This window comes from Opisthocomus hoazin, chromosome 27 (genome assembly GCF_030867145.1).
Source record: "Opisthocomus hoazin isolate bOpiHoa1 chromosome 27, bOpiHoa1.hap1, whole genome shotgun sequence".
NCBI lineage: Eukaryota > Metazoa > Chordata > Aves > Opisthocomiformes > Opisthocomidae > Opisthocomus > Opisthocomus hoazin.
Window position 1 is genome coordinate 4167385 of NC_134440.1, and position 21189 is coordinate 4188573.

General features: G+C 36.8%; 1 protein-coding gene across 4 annotated transcripts in view; it reads left to right on the forward strand.

Moving 5' to 3' along the window:
- EPS15L1 (epidermal growth factor receptor pathway substrate 15 like 1) overlaps positions 1 to 21189 on the forward strand; it is a 45116-nt gene that overhangs the window by 5828 nt on the left and 18099 nt on the right. The window contains exons 4-23 of one of the 4 annotated variants that reach the window (XM_075443999.1): positions 163 to 210; positions 889 to 984; positions 1610 to 1672; positions 2581 to 2706; positions 4247 to 4306; positions 4643 to 4879; positions 5494 to 5651; positions 6116 to 6272; positions 7029 to 7091; positions 8662 to 8747; positions 9153 to 9225; positions 9751 to 9912; positions 10734 to 10931; positions 11206 to 11370; positions 12883 to 13009; positions 13132 to 13182; positions 13565 to 13701; positions 14784 to 14844; positions 15220 to 15302; positions 16733 to 16865. In XM_075443999.1, the coding sequence (XP_075300114.1) occupies positions 163 to 210; positions 889 to 984; positions 1610 to 1672; positions 2581 to 2706; positions 4247 to 4306; positions 4643 to 4879; positions 5494 to 5651; positions 6116 to 6272; positions 7029 to 7091; positions 8662 to 8747; positions 9153 to 9225; positions 9751 to 9912; positions 10734 to 10931; positions 11206 to 11370; positions 12883 to 13009; positions 13132 to 13182; positions 13565 to 13701; positions 14784 to 14844; positions 15220 to 15302; positions 16733 to 16865 (2284 nt within the window). Of the gene's footprint in view, positions 1 to 162; positions 211 to 888; positions 985 to 1609; positions 1673 to 2580; positions 2707 to 4246; positions 4307 to 4642; positions 4880 to 5493; positions 5652 to 6115; positions 6273 to 7028; positions 7092 to 8661; positions 8748 to 9152; positions 9226 to 9750; positions 9913 to 10733; positions 10932 to 11205; positions 11371 to 12882; positions 13010 to 13131; positions 13183 to 13564; positions 13702 to 14783; positions 14845 to 15219; positions 15303 to 16732; positions 16866 to 21189 lie in introns of those variants that run through there. The other 3 variants (XM_075444000.1, XM_075444001.1, XM_075444002.1) reach the window with 3 other exon arrangements.

The window sequence follows — 21189 nt, forward strand, 5'->3', positions numbered from 1 at the left end:
TGTCTTTTGTGTAACATTTTTGTTGTTAACTTGAGAATTAAATAACGTTATATGTCATAACGTGAAAGCTGCAAGTTCAAGAAGGCATACAATATGAATTATAGAGCTGAGTTAAGTTTTTTATTTTAAAATCACAATGGCTTTTATTTTGTATCTCCACAGATATGGGATTTGGCTGACCCGGAGGGTAAAGGATACTTGGATAAACAGGTAAATGAAATGTGCCTGTAGACCTCTTGCGTTACCTTCAGCAGATTACCTTGTTTCAAGAAAACTCTGATATCAATAGCAGTTATACTTAGCTTTTTTTTTTTTGTTAAGGTTATAGTTTAAAAGATGAGGTGTTTTTTTCCCAGTGCTGCTCATATCCAAGTATATTACTTAGTGAGGCTGCTGGAGAAGTTTCGATCTAATTTTCTGTCCCTCTTCTGTAAATAAACAGTGTGTGTGATGTATAAATACATAATAATCGAGTCTAACAAATACAAACTATTATTTTAAGATTTATTTTAGAAGTCTTTCTTGTGTGAAAGAATATAACTAGCATTACCAGAAATGTTCTGGAATATCAAATATCAAGTTACTTGTAGATATGGAGAATTTTTTAAAATATTATTAATTTTTAAGGAAAATTGTTGCAATTTACTCAGTTATAGGAGAGTCTTTCTTGAAAACTAGCTTTGAGGTTTTCAGCTCTTTGTTCCATGTTACTGTAAAGTTTTTCCTGACTCATCTTTACAGGCAGTGGGGTGGTTGTTGCTTGCAGTTAACTGAATGGGTCTATATGTCTGTTGTTTCCATACTTTTCTCAGTTTCACATGTACAGTGTTAGTAAAAATCATAAATGGGTTGGTTGCTTTTTCTAATAGAAAATGCTATTGTTTGTAGGGTTTCTATGTCGCGTTGCGCCTTGTAGCATGTGCACAGAATGGCCACGATGTTAACCTAAGCAGTCTGAACCTGACTGTGCCACCTCCTAAGTTTGTAAGTAATATATACCTAGATGTATGTGTGTATTATATGAGAACTAAGGCTTCAGTTGGAACGCTGGAATAATCTTCTGTTTCATAAATGAAATGGCTGTGAGACTTCAGGCTGCTGTCAGGCTGTTCCTTCAGACAATTACAGTCATGGCTGCCATAGTCCTGGCTTCCCGAGAAATATGTGCCAGCCCCTTCCTGGACTGCAAAACCGATGCAAGTTTAACTACAGTCGGCTTGTTTAGGAAGCTGACGTGGCTAAACTCTAAATTTATGAAAAAAGGAAAAAAAAATTTACTATTTTTGGACTGGGTCAGCAGGAGTGTGTAGTTAGGGGCATGACTGCAGCTTTGCCTGCAGTAGCTGCTGTGGAACCTCCTTTACGTTGCCTTAGTTCTGTGTCTGCATTAGGACACCTAATGCACGGTGTCCTTATTGAAGGACTTTAATAGTACAAATCATATGACTTTATCTTTTTGTTTGGGTACATGTGCAGCCTTTTTCGCTTTTTCAGTTTAGTCAAGGTTCATGTCTATAACCATCTGTTAAAGCAATTTGTAAGGATTAGAGATGGAAGTGTGCGTACAGTTATATATATACATATAAATAAAAAATTCTTTAATTTTTAGCATGACACTAGCAGTCCTTTGCTGATCACACCACCTTCAACAGAGACTCACTGGGCTGTTAGGGTAAGTGTAAAAGACAACACATTCCATCCATTCTTTAAAAGTAAATATTTTCCTTGTCTGTAATTTTCCCAGTGAGAGAATTTTGTATCAAATGTATTTCCCATTTCAGAAGTCCTCCCTTTCTGATGACAGACTTGTGCACAATAGAGAATATTGAGCTGTAGTTTTATATTTGAAATAAGTATTAAACAAGCCTTTGACAACCCCCAATGTGATCTTTTTAAGACACAATGAATTTTAATCTTCTGCCTGGATTTCTTCCAGAATCCTAACAGTAGGCACTTTCATGTTTGTATAAAGGAACCCCACTGAGAACAGCAAAGCATTTCACCAAATCCATCCTGAAGTATTAATTTAAAGCTTGAGTTCATATGTTCTAATTAGTATTCAGTGATACACACAATATAGATAGTTGGAAGAAAGTAACTTTTGATACATTCATGGGACTATTTGTATTTAGTTAATTTTCAAATGTGAACAGTTTCCAAAAGATAGAAATTTAATAAAAAAACTTCTAATACAGATTTTTTTTGTAGTTACATGTTGTGGGAAGCAAATTATTTGGGAAGAATAGTTTTTAGTTCTGCGGAGTTTGTAAAAGTTGATTTAAAATCTGGTCAGCAGTGTTTTAGTCAGAACACATTGTCCTTTTGGAAAACTACAGAAACACATCTTCTATGCTACATGTTAAAATTTCTCAGTTATCATAACCTTAGCTTTGAAATTAAGCTCCTAAATCTAGCTCCATGGGTTTTACATTTAAATACAGCCTGGGTGGTACTTGCAGGAGAGCTTGGAAATTTAGAATGAATACATTACTGACCAGTCTTAATTTCTTGCAAGATCTCATTTTCAACACTCACACAGGCACACTTTTTTACTTATTCAGGCTATTTCTTACCAACTAGGTGGAAGAAAAAGCAAAGTTTGATGGTATTTTTGAAAGCCTTTTGCCAGTAAATGGTTTACTTTCAGGAGACAAAGTAAAACCAGTACTGATGAATTCAAAGCTACCTCTTGATATCCTTGGAAGGGTAAGTATGCTGTTTAGATTTAGCTATTCTCTATTTAGCTTCTCGTAGTTGCAGTGTTAAATATTTAAATGTAACTTATCAACATAGATCAGGTTTTGGCTGAGATTTTACATCAGGTGCATGCTGTAAAGCAAGAACGTTAAGTAGGCCCTGAAGTCTTCCACTTAGAAATAAGAATAATAGTAGTAATTTGGGCCCTAGGGTAGATTGGCTTCATTATCTCTGTATGCGTTTTAAGAGCTGGAAATTTTTATTTTGGTTGTTTAAAAACAAGAAAAAGCTCTCCTAAATCATAATAGCTTTTATAACACTGTATTCCACTGTTTTGTCATTTTTCCAAATACAAGTTACTAGACATACCATTAAATCTATCCGCTGTTTGTACAAGAGAACACTTTAAAACATGCTAGTTTATTGTAGCTGTCAAATCGTCAGTATTTTTTTCGTGTATATTTATAAGTACTTCTGAGATCTGAGTTTAGTGCATCCATTGCATATTTGCAAGGGAAGCAAAGTATTTTTCTGCTTCCATTTATAATATGTATTCTTTAGTATTTTGCATATTGATATGACTGAGAATGAATACGTTCTATGTAAGAGCTGTTTCTGCGTTACAAAGGATCATCTCTTTAGGAAGAACTGCCTCTTTCTCTGTATTATCTACAGAATCTAAGTATGACTTGTTTTAATTCTGTACTTGAATATTGTGAAGTGCTCAGTCTTGAAGGGCTTCGTATTTTATCTTGTTATTGTCACGATAGAAATTCAGGAAGCTTTTTCCTGTTCCAGAAAAGTTTGTGGACGAGATAGAAGACTGAGGAAATGGACAAAGGAGATAAATCAGCTAGCTTAAATTTGTACAAGGATCCAGTGATATCGCTGGGAGTAGAGTCTGGATGATTAAGCCTCAGTTTTAGCTTTCTGTCCACTCTACTGTACTGTCTCCAAGTCATATTGATGATTTAAGCAGTGCTGGCTGGTGGCTGAGTATGAGAGTACACAAAGTTTTGTATCCTTCTAAATCTCTTGCAAGTTTTGTTGACTGTACTTGACCTAATAATGAAGTAAATTTAATAGATACTTAAATTCTCTCCTATACAAAGTTTTAGGGGGTGGACATATTTTTTTGACTAAAAATGAAAACTAGAAATTTAGGAATGGAATGCAAATCAGAAATTTATTTACTTTTCTAAAATACTTTAACTTTCTTAGAAGACACATTTGGACAATCTGCTAGCCAGCATCCTCTGGATGTTTTTAGTCAGCTTGATGATTCCTTAATTGCAATGTGGAAAGATGAAAAACCTACCAGTGTTGCATCCAGGGTTTGTTAGGGCCAATGTTGATTCACATTGTCAGAGAACTCTAATCCAGTCTGTTTCATCAAAGAATGTTTAGCTAGGTCTACTATAACTAGCATGATCTTCACAAACATCTGTTAGGAGTCTTTAGAGAGCGTGTTTAATATGATGACAGTTAACATCAAAAGTACAAAATGTAACTTGTTTGCTAAATTGTTTTTTTGTCATCGTTGCTGTAGGTCTGGGATCTCAGTGATATTGATAAAGATGGTCACCTGGACAAGGACGAATTTGCTGTGGTAGGTTGCTTTAGATTCTCAATTCACAGTGTGTCTGCTAGAGCAAATCACTCAGTTTTTTCTCAGCAGCTTTGCAGCTTTCTCTGCTACAGTCGACTGTTCTAATCTAAATTGTTCACATGGAGCTGTTGTGTGATCTTTCTCAAATCCGTCTACTGACTCTTGCCTGTGTCATCAAGATTAAACTTTTTGGAATTACATTCAACATTATCTGCTCTGGTTTACATCTCTAATCTTGCTGTCTTTGATGTATTAATATGTAAATGACTGACACTGGAAAATATTGTTTCTTTTTCTTGTAATTGTTAATGTTGTCTGACTTTTTTGCCTTTGCAGGCAATGCATTTGGTTTATAGAGCTCTTGAGAAAGAGCCAGTTCCTTCACTATTACCCCCTTCTCTCATACCACCTTCTAAAAGAAAGAAGACGCCTGTCTTTCCTGGTGCAGTTCCTGTTCTCCCTGCAAGTCCTCCACCAAAAGATAGCCTCCGTTCTACCCCGTCTCATGGTAGTGTCAACAGTCTAAACAGCACAGGGAGTTTGTCTCCCAAGCACACCATCAAACAAGCACAGGTACAAACCTGTTTTCTTTTTTCTTCTTTTTGTTTTTGTGTTCTTTTTTGTATCAGTAAACTGCAGGGAAAAAAACCCCTGTTTTTTGATTTCTGCTTCGTGGGAGAACTTTTCTGGAAATGTGTTTGTTGTTGGGTGATTTGGATAGAGGGAATGAAATGGGAATGGCAAGACTTGGAGGAGTGGAAGAAGAGCAAGTGAATTTTAGTCAGAGTGATCATGAGGTAGAAAATCTTACGGGGAATTTTCACTTGCCATAGAAAGTGAAAGCAGAAAGGTTTTATTCACGTATCTGCTTTAATACCCAAGAAATCATGAGTCTACTTCCTACAGCTCCTGTGTTATTAGCCTGAGGAGTTAGTGTGTTTAGCTGGGTCTGTATTTCCAAAGAATGAATGTTTTTCAACTGGTGAATAGCTGTTTATCAGTGTTTATAATTCAAGTAAAAAGTATTGGGCTAAAACATTTCTGGAAAATGGGGAAATGCATGTTTACCAACCAGATTTGATTGTGCAGGATGTTCAGCACATCCCACTCTGAACAGTGTTGTCTATACTTAGTGTGTTGATAAAGACCATTTATCTTCTTTTGAAATGTAAAACTTTGTTTTACAGCCATCTGTGAATTGGGTAGTACCAATGTCTGAGAAAGTGCGATACGATGAAATTTTCTTGAAAACAGACACAGACATGGATGGTTTTGTGAGTGGCCAAGAAGTAAAGGACATTTTTATGCATTCAGGTCTGTCTCAGAATCTCCTAGCACATATATGGTAAGAATTCCCTAGTAGCTGTATTTTTGTAATTTGCTCATCTGGGAAGTCAGATTATCCAGCCAGTGTTGTGATCCTAGCACTAAGAAAAACGCAAACAAAAACCAGCCTCTTTTATTTGTCCTGTTGCAGTGCTAGAATGTGTGGGCTATATGGAAAACCAGAGGTGAAGTAAATTCTCACTTTGCTTTTTCTGGGAGGGAGGATAGGTTAGTCTGTGAACTGTGATTTTTTTGTGTGTGTGTGATTCTAGTGCTCTAAATATGTTCTCAGAGTAATGCTGTTCTATTCAGTTAAACATGTCTAATAAAATACTGCTCTGTGTATGGAACTCTTTCACTAGAATAAGCAAGCTCTGATGAGGCTGAATCAAAAGAAAATTACATGTATATGTGTATTTCAGACTTCTTGGTAGAGGAGAAATAAGCTTTTCATGTTCATAAGTGTGATCTGTTTTTTACCAGGGCTTTGGCAGACACAAGACAGATGGGAAAGCTAAGCAAAGATCAGTTTGCACTAGCAATGTACCTCATTCAACAGAAGGTCAGTAAAGGGATTGATCCTCCACAAGTGTTGTCCCCGGATATGATGCCTCCCACGGAGAGGAACACTCCCATACAGGTAAGTTATTGATTATTCGTAGATAATACTGAGCTTATGTGCTTTGAAAGTAAAGAGCTTTGAGTATTACTTTTGTACTTTTTTTTAATATTATGGCAAATAATTGACAATTTTTTTTTCTTATCTCCTCTTAGAAATTTCTTTAACATTTGAGAATATACATAATTTTTTAACAACACAAGACGGTCAGTAAAGAAGAAAGCAGTAGAATATTCCACAAATAATGGAATAATAACACTGAGAAAAGCCTAGCATGAAAAATACCCCTTTGTCATAGAGAAGGGTTTTTGTTCTAACTTCAGGGAACTGTTAAAAGCAGCTGTTAAATGCTAGTTTGGTAGCCTGTCCCTGTCTGTGATCTGCACCAAATTCCTCCCATGAAAATGTACCATTTTTTTAATGGGTAAATGAAGAGTGATGACTTCCTAGTTTCTGGGAATTGGTGGTTGATTCATCCCTTACAGCATGGCAGTCTATAGTCCTGTATCCATCACTGTTAATACCATTTTACTGAAGCATCTGATCTTTTGCTGAACCCTGCTTTGTTCCTTTCCTCAGTGTGTGTTAGCGTATTTTTGAAACTTAATTGAATAAATACTTCTGTCATGTCAATACTTTCATCTTTTCTATAAATTATATAGTGTTTTGCTTTACTTTTTTTACCTTCCCAACCGAAAAGCTATCGAGCCTCTAAATACATTTTAATTGTTGCTGTTGCTCTGGTCCTTTTATTTTTCCTATATCCTTGTTCTATAGACTCTGTCAGGTTACTTGACCTCTGTAGGAACTGAGATCTCAGCACTAACAGAAATGCGTCGTGTGAGTAATTGTAACATGCAAAAGAATGCAAATTTCTTTATGTATGCTCCTTGTAACAGTGAAAACGTTTTTTATTTCTACACCTTCTCCTGTCTCTTTGCTCTTTTGGTCTGTGACACTTGCTCTTGGCATGTTGAGAATGTCGCAGTAGGGTGAAGTTACACGTACTGGCTGCTGACCTGGTGATATTGCTTCCTGCAACAACTTGAGATGCGTTGGTCTGTCAGGAAGTTCTGTGACAGGCAGCTTGGTGTTGGCATGTTAAAGTTACTCGTGTGCTAGTGCTTTGACGCTGTGGGCAGTAAATATACCTTGGTGGAGAGCTTTAAGCTTCCTATTATTTTCAGTTCATTGTATCTTTTTTTTATCTACTGCGGTTTTAGCTGAATATAACATGACATAAACTGTATGTTACTCTTAACATAGACGATTAGTTTTCATTTCACATGAAACAATGAACTGTGTTGTCCTAAACAATGCAGCAACTCATTTAAACTTATTTCATAATCAAATAGGGTAACACCTTACTGTGGTCCTGTACAGCGTACAGTACAGGTCTCTCAGCAAATCTATATCTAGTCTGAAAATATAAAAGGGGTATTAGAAGCTGTTGATTTTCTAGCTTTAAGAATTAGTCTGGATTATTGTTGTTATTTATGATTACTTATGGCATATTAACAAAAGAAATGCTCATCCAAAAATGAGGACTGAATTAACTTATTTAAACTGAATATTCATCTATTGTTTCCGCAAGAAATGTCACATTTTACTGTGCTATCTGTTTGTGGTTTGTTGGCTGGATTGTTAGGATTGTTTATATTGAATAAAGCCAAACTTTCTGTGGTTATCACGGCAATCTCAAAGTGCACAAAGTAAGCAAACTGTATGTTCTTCTTTTTAAAATGCTGTTTAAAAATGCTAGGTCTGATTCGTCATACTAGCAGTGAGTTCAGAGTTGCAGTTTTTGCTCAGTCGCAGTGATTTTTTTCAAAGAAGTAGCAATCCCTTTTATAATAATGACAAACTTTGCACCAAATGCTGAGATCCTTTCTTGATAACTTTTAATGACCATTTTCTTGCCTGAAAGGCAAGGCACACTGTCTGCATCTTTCCTGATCTACATCTGACTGGCTGTAGAAGGGACCTGCGCTGCAGGAGATTGGGTATAATTGCAGAAATGGGCATAAATCTGTGGCAGGGCTCAAGAGACTGAAATTACAGTCTGGTTACCTGAAGTTCCCTGGAAGCTTTGCTGTTGACTATAGCAGAGCTGAGTTTTTAGTTTCTGAATTTTAATTCTACCATTGCCTGCAGTTTATTCATTGACATTATGTGTGTCCTTTGACTGCTGAGTATTTTGGCTATCCCATCTGGTAAATGGGCATAGAAAATATTCTCCTGTCTCACAGGCAGAATTGTGTGGCATGCTTAGTGGTTGTTGTGTAATAATTTGACATCTCCCGTAGAATTTTATAAATGAGGGTTGTGTCCCACCTTTGTCCTCAGCCTTTGTAAAGGAAGATCTGCTGTTACAACTTGGCATTTTAATAGGCTGCTTCATTCTTAACAGGATAGTTCAAGTTCCGTTGGATCAGGAGAATTTACAGGGGTGAAGGAACTGGATGATATCAGTCAAGAAATTGCACAGCTGCAGAGGTAATAGTTGTGGACTATTAACAGAAAATCTTGGAGTAGGAGAACCGATTATGTATATAGCACTGATGTGTCCATTACTTTTGTATTCTTGTAGTCAGTTTATCATTGCTTGTCCCTGCAGTTGGTGGTAAATCTCTCACTGATACCCTACAGTTAGCGAATTACGTAGAGCCAGCCTGGATTCTACCAGGTGACTTCAAAAGATTGATTATGGAACAGGTAGTATTTTTTGAAGAATAATTCATATGTGTACACCTTTGCTCCTTTAAAGAATATATCAGAAAGTGGGCTGGCATTTTTGGCTGCGTGGTATTTCCAGAATAACGTTTAATTGATTTTTGCATACGTGCATGTATGTTGTATTATTTAACTAATCATGAATGTATGTGCTTGTTTATCTTGCAGAGAAAAATACTCACTAGAGCAGGACATTAGGGAAAAGGAAGAATCAATCAGACAGAAAACCAACGAAGTTCAGGTAAAAACTCTGTTTATCATTATTAGTTTTCATTTTAATCTAATATATGGGGAATTAAGGATTCTTTCTTCGATCTTTCCTTATGTTTCTTCTGGGCAAGACTTTCCTCCTCTCAGGGAATTTTCCTCTAGCTTACAGAAAGATCTTTATTTTCCTGTTCTCCATCAGAAGTGTTTTCTTCTGATGCTGGTTAATATAAATAGAAGATGATGTGTGAATAGTTTGAAATGTCTTTTTTGTTAGTGCTGCACTAACACTGTAGTTTAGGAAATCATTGCTCAAAGTGTATTGGTTTTGATAATTAGGATAGCTCAATTACATATGCTCTGTGTCACAGTCTCTTTCCATCTTGTGGGCACCGATTTGTTTCCTGATGTCTCATACAAGTTCCTGCAGAAACAAAACGTATGCATGCCTATATGACACAGAAAATCTTTTGGAGTTTGCTAGCGTGTTTGTCTGTAGTTGATCGTTCCTATAAGACAACAGCTAAATGTAAATTACAAACTGTGGAATTTTCCTCAGGAACTGCAAAATGATTTAGATAGGGAGACAAGTAACTTGCAAGAGCTAGAGGCTCAGAAACAAGATGCCCAAGACCGCCTGGATGAAATGGACCAGCAGAAAGCCAAACTGAAAGATATGCTGAGTGATGTGAGGCAGAAATGCCAGGAAGAAACACAGGTGGTGAGTGTATGTTAATTCTGGATGTGCTGAGAAGTACTCAGTCTTTTGTTGAAGGAAACTATTTATTTCATGAATAAGCTTGCTTTGTTTATTAATTTTTACCATAAATAGCAATTTCCACACAAATACAGAGGTCTGAGAAAGGATTTTGTTAACCTAAGTACCTTTCATAATGGTCAGAAATGGGGGTTTGAACCAGATAATCTCCAGGGGTCCCCTTCTACAGAGATTGTTGTTGTTCTGTGAATATATGAAACGTTTCTTCAACACAATAGGGTAGTTGAGAAGCATTATCCGTGACCCATGAGACCGTTCATAGGCAGTGGTGCGTATTTTGATCGCTGTGAACCTCATGTCAATATTCTGAGTTAAAAAGGAGTTTTCAGGGGTGTGTAATTGACAGTATAGCTAGTGTGTTATCTTCATGTGGAAACTTAGTGTATAAGGTCATGTAAGGAAGTGTATAAGGAGTTAAAAATCAACTTTATAATACTTCATAAATATTTGAATGGAAAAGGAGCCAAGTTCTGAAAACTACAAGGTAACCATCTAAAAAACACCTTTTAATTACCTTTGTAATTAGTGTAGTATTTCTGTTATTTAAAATATTAGTATTTCTTGGTTTTATTGAATGTCCTGTGTGCTTGTATCAAGGATTTTCTGTAAAGTAAAAAGTGTGCAGTTCTTCATATTAAGTTCTTGTTACCTTCCTTAGCAGTTGATAGGTTGCTTTGCAACTTCCTGTTATTTATTATAAATTCATAATGTATTGTTACATTTATTTCAAATTTCACTCTGATTTCTGTAACATTTTGGTTCAGATTTCATCACTAAAAATGCAGATTCAATCTCAAGAATCAGATTTAAAATCACAGGAAGATGACCTTAACAGAGCAAAAGCAGAGCTGAATCGCCTCCAGCAAGAAGAGACTCAGCTAGAGCAGAGTATCCAGGCGGGAAAAGTGCAACTTGAAACAATAATCAAATCTTTAAAATCAACACAAGAAGAAATAAACCAGGTATTCACTGTAGTTTATACAACTTTTTGCTTTTGAAAGGCTAAGAGTTGAACATCAACTAGAAAGATTATTTTTCAGAAGAGGAAAAAAAATATTGGTTCATGAACTAAGCCTTTTTGGCTGGTGCTTATTAGGTTAATTCCCAGTTTGAGTCAGGAGCTGTTCAACTCTGGTGGGGAGAAAGCGCAACTATCTTGCAACCGTGTTTAACATGAATGTGAGAATGACAGTGTTATTGAATGTGTAACATACTAAAGCATTTTTCACTACTTAGGCAAGAAGTAAACTTTCTCAACTTCAAGAGAGTCATCAAGAAGTCAATAAGAGTATAGAAGAGTATAATGAAGCTCTCAATGGGATTCACAGTGGTAGCCTGACAAATTTAGCAGACATAAGTGAAGGCCTTGGGCAGACGGAAAGAAGCAATTATGGAACTATGGTAAAAAAATTATTGTTATTTAGTGTATTTTACAATAATTAGATTTGTAACTTGCACCTAATGTGAAATCGTTAAGGTGTTTGTTTAGTTGGCTGTTGGTATGTTAGCAAATGCCACAATCCCTGCAAGGCAGCAGTCTGCAGTGCAAGGCAAAGATTTTAATGCTCATAGAAAACCTAATTTTTTAAGCTTTGGGTTAGATCTTGTGCTAGGATTTAGTGCCTACACAACTCTTAACAGTATGGATGTGTAAGCAAACTGTAATGATGTAAACAAAAAAGAAAAGGTCATGTTGACCCTTGATTTGCAATCTGGCACATCTTTAGTCTCAGGAAATAGGTAGGACTTTATTTCCATTTCAAGTGTTTTGTTTTTTTCCTGCAAGTTCTCTGGTTTACCAAGGTGACCACTTCTCTTGCTGCAAATTTCCCTTTAATAAAGTATTTCTTTCTTATTTCCAAAAGAAGCTATAGAAATTTCTCCTTTGCAGTGAGCTATGTTTATTACATGTTTTGGTAAAAAACAAGTTCACTTCCCAGAACACATCAGTAGCTCTCTTCTGCTTAAACAATTCCAGCATGATTTATCATGTTTTATTTTAGCCAGTATTTTTAACAATTCGTAAGATCCTCCAGGTTCTTAAAGATTTCTTTTGGATATCTATTGTTGATTTGGATATTTCATAAATCACTCTAAATCGCAAGCTTTTTCATTTTTTTAAGCCATTTCTTCGCTTTAAATATGAAAGTTACATGCTTGCTTGATTCTACTTGCACGTCTACTTGGTGCTTCGTCATTAGGGAAACTTTTTTTCCAGAATCCTTATAAGCACAGCATTTACTATGGCTACTGTGGCAAGGACTGGTTTCATCAAAGAGACCCAAAACAGACACGGGACAGGGGTATGAGATGCAGACGAACGTGGTGAAGAGGTTTCATAGCTTTAGTTTGCTACTTGTTTGTGCAGGATTTTTTTGGAACTTGACAAAGCTTGGCATCCACTGACAAACTTCTTGGTCGTCAAAGTGTTGGGGTGACACTCTTCCTACCGTGTACTGCTTTGAAATGTGAAGTCAATACTTGGAGCTTTAAGCTTGAGTTGACAAGAAGCAATCTGGAGTATGACTACTCAGTAGTAATTTCTTGTATTTGTAGTCCCCAAATGATTTGTGGATCCTTTTCTTTTAAAAAACTGTCTTACCTGAAGTTGAGCTGTAAAATAAGTGGAAGAGAAGAATTTAAGTATTTGAGAACTGAATATATTAATATGAGAAACAGTTTAACCTTTTATTGTTATCTGTATATACTTGCGATGTTCTGTGTAGCCTCAGGTTGCGTGTTTATTTCTACTGTATAATTACTTCTGCTTAGAAGCCACTTAGAAAATTCTTTAGGAAGTAATTTTTAAGATCATTAAACAGGAACCAAAATACCATAGAATTTCTACAAAATGGGTAATTGAGCATTTTAATCATGGTAAGTTGCTGTGAGGTTTCTCCTCTTAATTTTTAGGATGATCCATTTAAGAATAAAGCCTTGATGTTTACCAATAATACGCAAGAATTGCATGCAGACCCATTCCAGTCAGAAGATCCTTTCAAATCCGATCCATTTAAGGGAGCAGACCCTTTCAAAGGCAGTAAGTGACCAATGGCTTATCTGAGACCTTGAAGACGAATTGTTGAGCAAATGATATTTTCACAAACTTTTATCATCTTGCTAAATAGTGGATAAAACAAATGATTTTTCTATTCTGCATAGGTGACCTATTCCAGCATGATCCTTTTGCAGAACAACCACCTGCTCCAGCAGGTAATAGCCCTTTGGATGACAGGACAGATAGGATATAAACAACTTGTAGCCAAACACAAGGATTTCCAAGGTTTCCCTGGCTTCAGGTGTTTGGTTTGCATGTGGGAACTTAGAAACCTGACAGGGTGTACATTCAGGATCAGTATGTTAATAACATGCATGTAACTCTTTATGAAGTCCATAACCTTAATATAAACATGTACTTGTTAAAACTCAGTTAATACCCTGTTTAGAGAGGTACCTGGAATTTTGCTGGGTTTACCAAATCATCGTGTGTTTTTATATGAAAAACTACATCACTAAGTTTGAGGTCAAATATAGAATGGTTCATTGTGGACATGCTAGGTGCTTCATTCTGTTTACCTTTTAATACTCCTCCTAGATCCATTTGGAGGTGACCCATTTAAAGAAAGTGACCCATTTCGTAGTTCTGCCCCTGAGGATTTCTTCAAGAAACAGGTGAAGAGTGACCCATTTACCTCAGATCCATTCACAAAACCCCCCACTTTACCCTCAAAGGTCAGTAATTTTTAAATCTACACGTAATAGATTTCTTTATTATTGACAGACTTATTGTCTGAAAGCTAAAAGGAACAAAATATCACTAAATACTTTTCTTACAACGGATGAAATATCCTTAATTTTATTTGTAATATTGAAGTATGGATTGTTAACAGCAGTCAGCAGTTGGTTCTTTCCAGTTCCATGATAGAGATGTATATTCACCATGAAGATTCAGTTAGGTGGATTTTTTTTCTGCTCTGTTGGGAATTTCAAGCCACCAGCACCCACTCATTCACACCATTACCTCCATTCCATCAGTGTTTCTATTCGTGCAGTCACATAGTGAATCGGATCGAGGAACTGATCTGGCTAAAGGATTACTGAGCCACCAACAGACAATAGAGCGAACACAGTGGAAGGACTGCACAGCACACGTTTGTCAAATGTATAGTCACAGTTCTTAAGCTGTCCTTACATGTATGGGTGTGGTTGTTTTGGGGGGGGGTGGCATGGATTTTTTGTTCTGTTTTTAGTTAATCCTTTCCCTCACCCTTATGGCATTCAATGACTATTGCCACCCAAGTGTTCTAACAGTGTTCCAGTATCAGTGAGTGGGATGTTAGTTTGTCTTGCAGTATAGGTTTGTACTTAGATAACAGCAGACTTTTCAAATTAAAGAGCAACTGTGAACACCATCTGTTCACAAAGAAGCGATATACAGACTCTCTGAATTAATAATAATGTAAATACATGACCTGAGTATTCAGTCTCTGTTGCTTAAAGACTGAACGCTCCTGAGCATAATTTCTTATTTTGCCCTGGTAACTAATATTGCTTGTATTTCCATGTGATACACTTTTCACTTGAATGTGTTTCGCTTGTAGGTACTTGGTGTTTTGTTCAAGGCTATCAATAGCCAAATGCAATAGTAATGCAAATTTCATATAATCAGTTGATTTTATCCTCCCGTATGTCCACTGAACAGAGTGGTGTGAAATTGGAAATATTTTGTCTTAAAGGAAGAGATTTTGATATGCATAAAAAGACAAGTGCACAGTGTAGCAGAACAGTAATTATGTATATCTGTTCTTATTTAGCCTGACCCTTTTGAAAGCAGTGATCCTTTTACGTCTTCCAGTATCTCTTCAAAAGGTCCAGGTAAGAAGAAAAAATTTTCTCATGAAGATGACTAAGGAGGTATCTCTTTATGAACAAAGAATCAAATGTAAAAGTTGAGTATAAAGAAAGTGTCTTGTGAACTGTTTGCTTATATCATTGTGGTCCTGTTACAGCTTATGAAGATTAAGTCTTCACGTGCACTATATAGTTCACTTTTTTTTTCTTTTTTTTCTCCCAAACAACTGGTAGAAAACCTATTGTTTTATGAAATTCTCTTTTAACCTATTATGCCAGGTCAAAATGCAAGTGTTTTTCAATCACCTGCCTAGTTCTGTGCTTCACTGACAGCAAGCATTCTTCGTGATTATTAAGTATTACTTTAAATAACTTCCCCCCGCCCCGTATGTGTTTCAGATCCGTTTGGAACACTGGATCCATTTGGAAGTGGTGCTTTCAGTAGTGGTGAGGGATTTGCAGACTTCAGTCAGATGTCAAAGGTAAAGGTTACAAGGAAAGCAACTGTCCTTTTAAAAATGTTTGTACAGATACTTTTTATTAAAGGGTGTGATATGATTGTAACTTTTCAGCTGACAACCCGCTTTTGTTAATTTTTTTCCGATCCGCCTCACCAGTTACTTAGCAAAGCATTTTCCATCCACCTCGGGTATGGCAAAATCTTACCAAAACTGGCAGATTCAGCAGGGATGAATCAACTTTTCACAAACATTTGCAGATACTAGAGGAGCAAAAGAAATAACTTCTAGTTTTTGCTTGTAAGAGAAGGTATTCCAGGTATTAATATATTTCAGTGCCCAGCCTTCCTCTAAGTCCTGAAGTCCACTTCTTGGGTACTTCATCACTCATAATACCCTGACTTGTTCTTAAACTTCTCCAGGAGTACAAGGAACCAGAGGAAGGTGGAAAGCATGGTGTGCTGGCATTTCTTAGCTCTTAACAGAATTGCTGTTTCCTTTGTTTCTTGGTGTAGAGTATACAGGGTATTTCAAGTAGAACTAGGTTCTTACCTCCCCATCTGGATCAGTCACACTCTGCTGTTAGCTGTCTGAGGTGGGGTTTGGAATATAAAGTTGATACCAGTTGCCCAACTTTTTACGCTTAGTTCCACAATAACACTTGAACATTGTAATGTAAATGTAACTGTTGAAAATAGATTATCAGATCACTTTGACTAATTAAACTTCCATTTTTTTCCTGACTTTTCTTACTGGGTTTTGTGCGGGTTTTAGCTCTCCACTAGGTGGCAACAGGCTTTAGAAATACTGATGCGTTTGGCTTGAGTTAGAAGTGCTAGCAGAGGTCCGGCCGCGAGCTTTAGCTTTGCCTACAAAATTCCTTTCTTCGTTTCAGGATGATAAATTCCTCTGCATGGCATAATTTTTTGTGCCTTTTTTAACCAATAGGAGAGTCCTTCACAAGCGCCAGCTGAATATAGGAAACATTAAAAAAATATGGTATTGGATTTTTCCCTGAGCTTTTGCAGAAAAGACAAATAGCTGTGTGTAACTTAAGAAAAGCTTGGAAAAAAGCTATCCATTCTGCAGTCTACCATGTTTTCCCAGTTTCTGTCGTGGTTCTGTTTATCAGAGTGAAGGACAGACTGTAGCGTGACTGTTCATTGCCAAATAGTAAAAAGTAGGGTTTTACTTCCTTTTATTTTCTCATCAGCTTTTTGCTAGGACTAAAAGTTCTAGAAGTACTTAAGTGATTAAGTACTTTTGAATGTTAATGAAATCCTAACACCTCTTGTCTGTGGGCGTTTGCCTCTTACACCGCTGACATAATTCTGTAAACATGTCCTCATTTTTTGAAGTTAATGCTTTTACTTGAGTTAACTTGTAGCTTGCATGAAACAACAGATGTTCTACAGTGTGCTTACATTCTTTTTCTTTTCTTTTTTCTCATGTAGTCAGTAGCTTCAGACCCCTTCGCCTCCTCTTTTGGAGGGATGGGATTCTCAGATGACCCTTTCAAAAGCAAATCAGACACACCAGCATTACCACCGAAGAAAAATGTCCCTCCACGACCCAAGCCACCCAGTGGTAAGGAGGTTTCCTTTTTTTAATAGGCAGTTCCCCCAATTTTCTTATATTATTGCACATAAGGACAAGTTATCAGTCTTCTGTCTCATTATCTTCTCTTTCAACCATGGAGGAAGGTAAGAGATTATCAGTAAACTGGCAGAAATTGTCAGTAAATCAGATGAGAACTCTTCAGACTGGAGAACAGATGATTAGGGAGTGGTATGACAGATCTGTAAAATCACTTGTGGCAGAGAAAAATGGGGAAAAAACATTCTGTCTTTTCTAAGCAGGCAACAAATGAGATTAGTAAATGGCACCTTCAAGATAAACAAAGAGGTTTGTGGTTTTATACAATACTCTAAATTTGGGATTTTTTTTTTTTTTTTTTGCCAGACAATATGGTGAATGCAAAAAAAAATTAGTGGGTTTAAAAAAGAGCTAGATAATTCTTAGAAGAAAAATCCAACGGGGCAACAGCGTCTACCAAAAGCCAAAGTACTACTCTTTCTGGCTCCTGTGTTGCTGTTTGTCTGCAAGGTAGTCTGAACTATAGCTGTATCTTTACCTTGTTTTGATGTTCCTCCTGAGGCATCTGCCAGTAGATACTAACAAGAACAGGGTACAGGGCTAGATAGACCTGTCCTCATCTGTTCAGGTATGGTCATTCTTGCATTCACACATTGCTGCACTAATTAAATAGAAAACACTTTCTGAATGTATGGCTTGTTCCTGCTTCAGGTCCATTAGATGTGGAAATTCTTAGAGACGTATGAATCTCCTGAATTTAAAACAAGATCTCTTTTAATGGAGATTGAACTTCTACTTGTTTGTTCTGCCTAGATTTGATTTTCAAAATATTCAGGTACCAGTGAAACTGTTTTAAGAACTGGAGCCACTTAGAGCTGTTAGTTTCAAGTCTCCTTTTAAGAACAGTGATGTAGTTCAGTTAATAATAGCAGTGACCATTTAGTTGTCTAAAAAAAATAAAGCTGGATTCTGCTTATGGATAGACACATAATTTTGCACTGAACGTGTGGGTCAACATTTAGCATTCGCATGTATCCTCTAAGAGTGTTAGGAAGCATAATACAAAGAAAACAGATCCATTATTAATGTCTACCTGTCTAAATATGTGGATTGTCTACCTTTCTGCTGTTGCATTTTGAAGCAAAGCATGCACCCTACACCCATCCTGTTTATGACAGATATTGTTGATCTGGCTGGTTGGTTTTGCAAGCCAGTTATGCCAGAACTAGCTCCTTGGATAATGTGAAAAGTGCTTTCTGTTTACCGGGGTGTCCTGAAGGTGTCATTAACTATCCCATAGACTGATCCAAGGTTTGGAAAATACTGTTTAATACAGTAGACTTACAAGCAGGCCATTGCAACAGCATTAGTTTGTTGCTGTTAGTGTGATTTTAATGCTCAAGAGGTGATGATGCACACTAAAACCCTGAAATCAAATGGTGAGGTTCTGTGTAGGTAAGTATTGATGAAAATTTGTCAGGAATGCTCTAGGGTCGTGGAAAAGTTCTTGAAGCAATCTGTTCCATGTTTCCTCTGTGTAAATATTTTCTGCTATTGAGGCACTAGAGAACTTTTAGTCATTGAAAGAACCCGTAATATGTGGTGTTGACAAATATCAAGTAATAGGACACAAATGAATAAAAGCAGAAATACAAAAGCTGAAGGTAACCTTATTTGTCATTGTGAATGATGCTATTTTTATTTATTAGGTTTTCAAGGGAAGTATGTAAGTGGCCATCTTTTTAAGACATTTCTACATAAAATTATTTGGTGTTTAAAGGGCTATATAAAGTTGAATGAGTCAAACAAATACTAAATACACCTGTATTATCTCTTTCATGTGGTTTCTTTCTATTTCTTGTTTGAAACATGATTATTCCTAGCAAATACAATGTAATAGCAACAGCAAAGAACAGAGATACATGCGGTAGGATAAACTCACATTCATGGGTTTTTTTTGGATTTGTGTCTCTTAATTCCCTCCTTGTACAAATTGAGGAATTTTGAGAATGTTTAGCTCTAATAATTTGTTTTGATTTTAGATGTGTGCACTCAGCCTTTAATCAGTCTTTTAAAAAATTTGCTTAAATGTCTACCTTCCCCTCTTCTTGGGAGACACAATATTTGTAAGGTTCAGCTGCTCTACCAAAAGCAAATGTTGTTGTGATAAAATAGACTAAGGAGGAAACAAAGCAGGGTTTTTTTAAAGCAAATAAGCCTCATGTGCGTATGCAGTTATACTCCTCCCTTCCTTCCACAACTAAGGCAATCTTCAGTGGTTACTTAAAGCATGAGAAATTATATAGTAATATACTGCGATTCTAACAAGAGATACAGGCGTACAAGTGTGTGTTAGAAATGGGAACGCTGCTCAGAAAACAAACAACAGACAAGAAACTTCCGTTGTTTCTTACCTTTCTCATTGGTCTGTTTAATTAAAAAACAAGTAGGTGATAAAGATCTTGCTGAAGGATGAATATATGCTAGTTATTACCAGACAAATCTGTAGTTTGCCTTTCTGTTCCCAGTTTATACTCTTTTTAGTAAAACAGTTCTTTCTGTTGGGGAGGATTTTTAATATTGAAAAGCACTTGTGGTGTTTGCCTGCGTTTTGTTAGGCAGGTGCAACGAAGAGCTAATGTAAAGCTCTGCTGGTCCTCAACACTCTACAGTCAAGTAGAAAATACTAATAAATATTTCTGCAGAGTATTGGAAGCTGTCTGATTTCCCAAGCAGTTGTTGATAGCAGAAACGAACAAAATCCAGCAGGGATTGTCCCGATTCAGTGTTTTTCTATAGGCAAAGTTACTTAGGAGTTATGTGATGCGCAGGCACCATCTGATCAATCTGCTGAGGTATTGCGGGGTGTCCTGGATGGTCAGCATGCGGCCAGCGTGTGCCACAGCTCCCTGCTTGCCCACATGTCTGTGTTTTGTCCAGTTGAATGACGTTGTGCGTCAGGTCTTGATTCTTCACGAAGACAAAAGCAGAGCAAACCTTTGGAACTAACACGGGGCCAGGGAAACGCGTCAGCCATAGCCTCTTTTTCCTATATTCACCGTCTAGTAAAGGTCACATCAAAAGGCCTTCAGGTGTGCCTGGAAAAACCTGTGTGAGGCATGTGTAGTTAAGGTTAGCTGCTCTCGTATGAAGGCTTTGGAGACAGTCTTTGTACCATGCTTGAGGGAACTTTAATGCCACTGCCAGATTTGTCAGCAGCAGGGTTGCAGTGGGTTATCATTGTCTGGCCTTACAAATCGTGCTGACTGCTTGTGAAGTGAAGGTTGGATGGTTGTTTTTGTTTGGTTCGTTGGTTTTTACCTTTTTTAGTTGGTGTTTAGGATTTTTTTGAAGCTTGGATGTTGAGAAGCAGCTATGATCTCCTGACTGTATTAACAGATACTTCAGTTCACAACTGTCTGTGGTTGTTACTGTCTGGTGAGGATAGGCAAACACTGTGTGGCATGGATTAGACATCCTTGAGATCAGTATCTTTCCCTTCTCGAAAACTAAGAGAGGGGAAGACAATCATGAGATTATGTCCTTAAAGTTGTGTCTTAGGCTGGATCTCAGGCTTGAGCTTGTTCTGTTCTTCATGAATCATTTTCTTTGTTTCTCACTCCTTTTGAACCAAAGTCTTTCAAGATCTTTTAGATGCTACAGAGTCTTAAACTGATCCTTGCTTGTTCCAAGAGAAATTTCATATGTTTGTTTTTCTGATTAAATGCTCTATTGTGTTTTTTCAACATAACTATTTAAAATGCAGAATCTCTAAAGAGAGTTGAAGGATGGCTAATAAATCAGTGAATAAAAATAGAGAATGACATGGAGAAGGCATTTCAGAATCAGCAAGCCTGGATACCAGTGTACATCAAAGTTCCAACATAGCTGTTACTGATGCTTCAAATCTTTGCATGTATCTCTGTCCCTTACCTGGTTTAGGATTCTCTTTTTAGGCTGAGGAAAATCAGCTAAGAAAAAGTTCTTTACCTCTGCTGACTAGACTGTTCTAATAAAAATCTTCAAGGGAGTGTGGGCATGTTCTTTCTTTTCAGGAATGCGTTCATAGTCCATGAAGTTCCTAGCAGACATTAGGTTTCGTACAGCTCCCCTGGGATTTGGCTGAAGCAATTTGATGTTCACCAGGTGGTACTGGAGAATTTGAAGGTTTCTTCAGAGAGAAGTGGAAGGTTTTCTATATTTGTTGATGCTGTATCTTGAATAATGCTCAAAAAGCACAAAAAAAATATCCAGATATAAACAGGCCTGTGCCTGGCATATTAGGTTATGATAAATGGAAAACGAGACAATATTA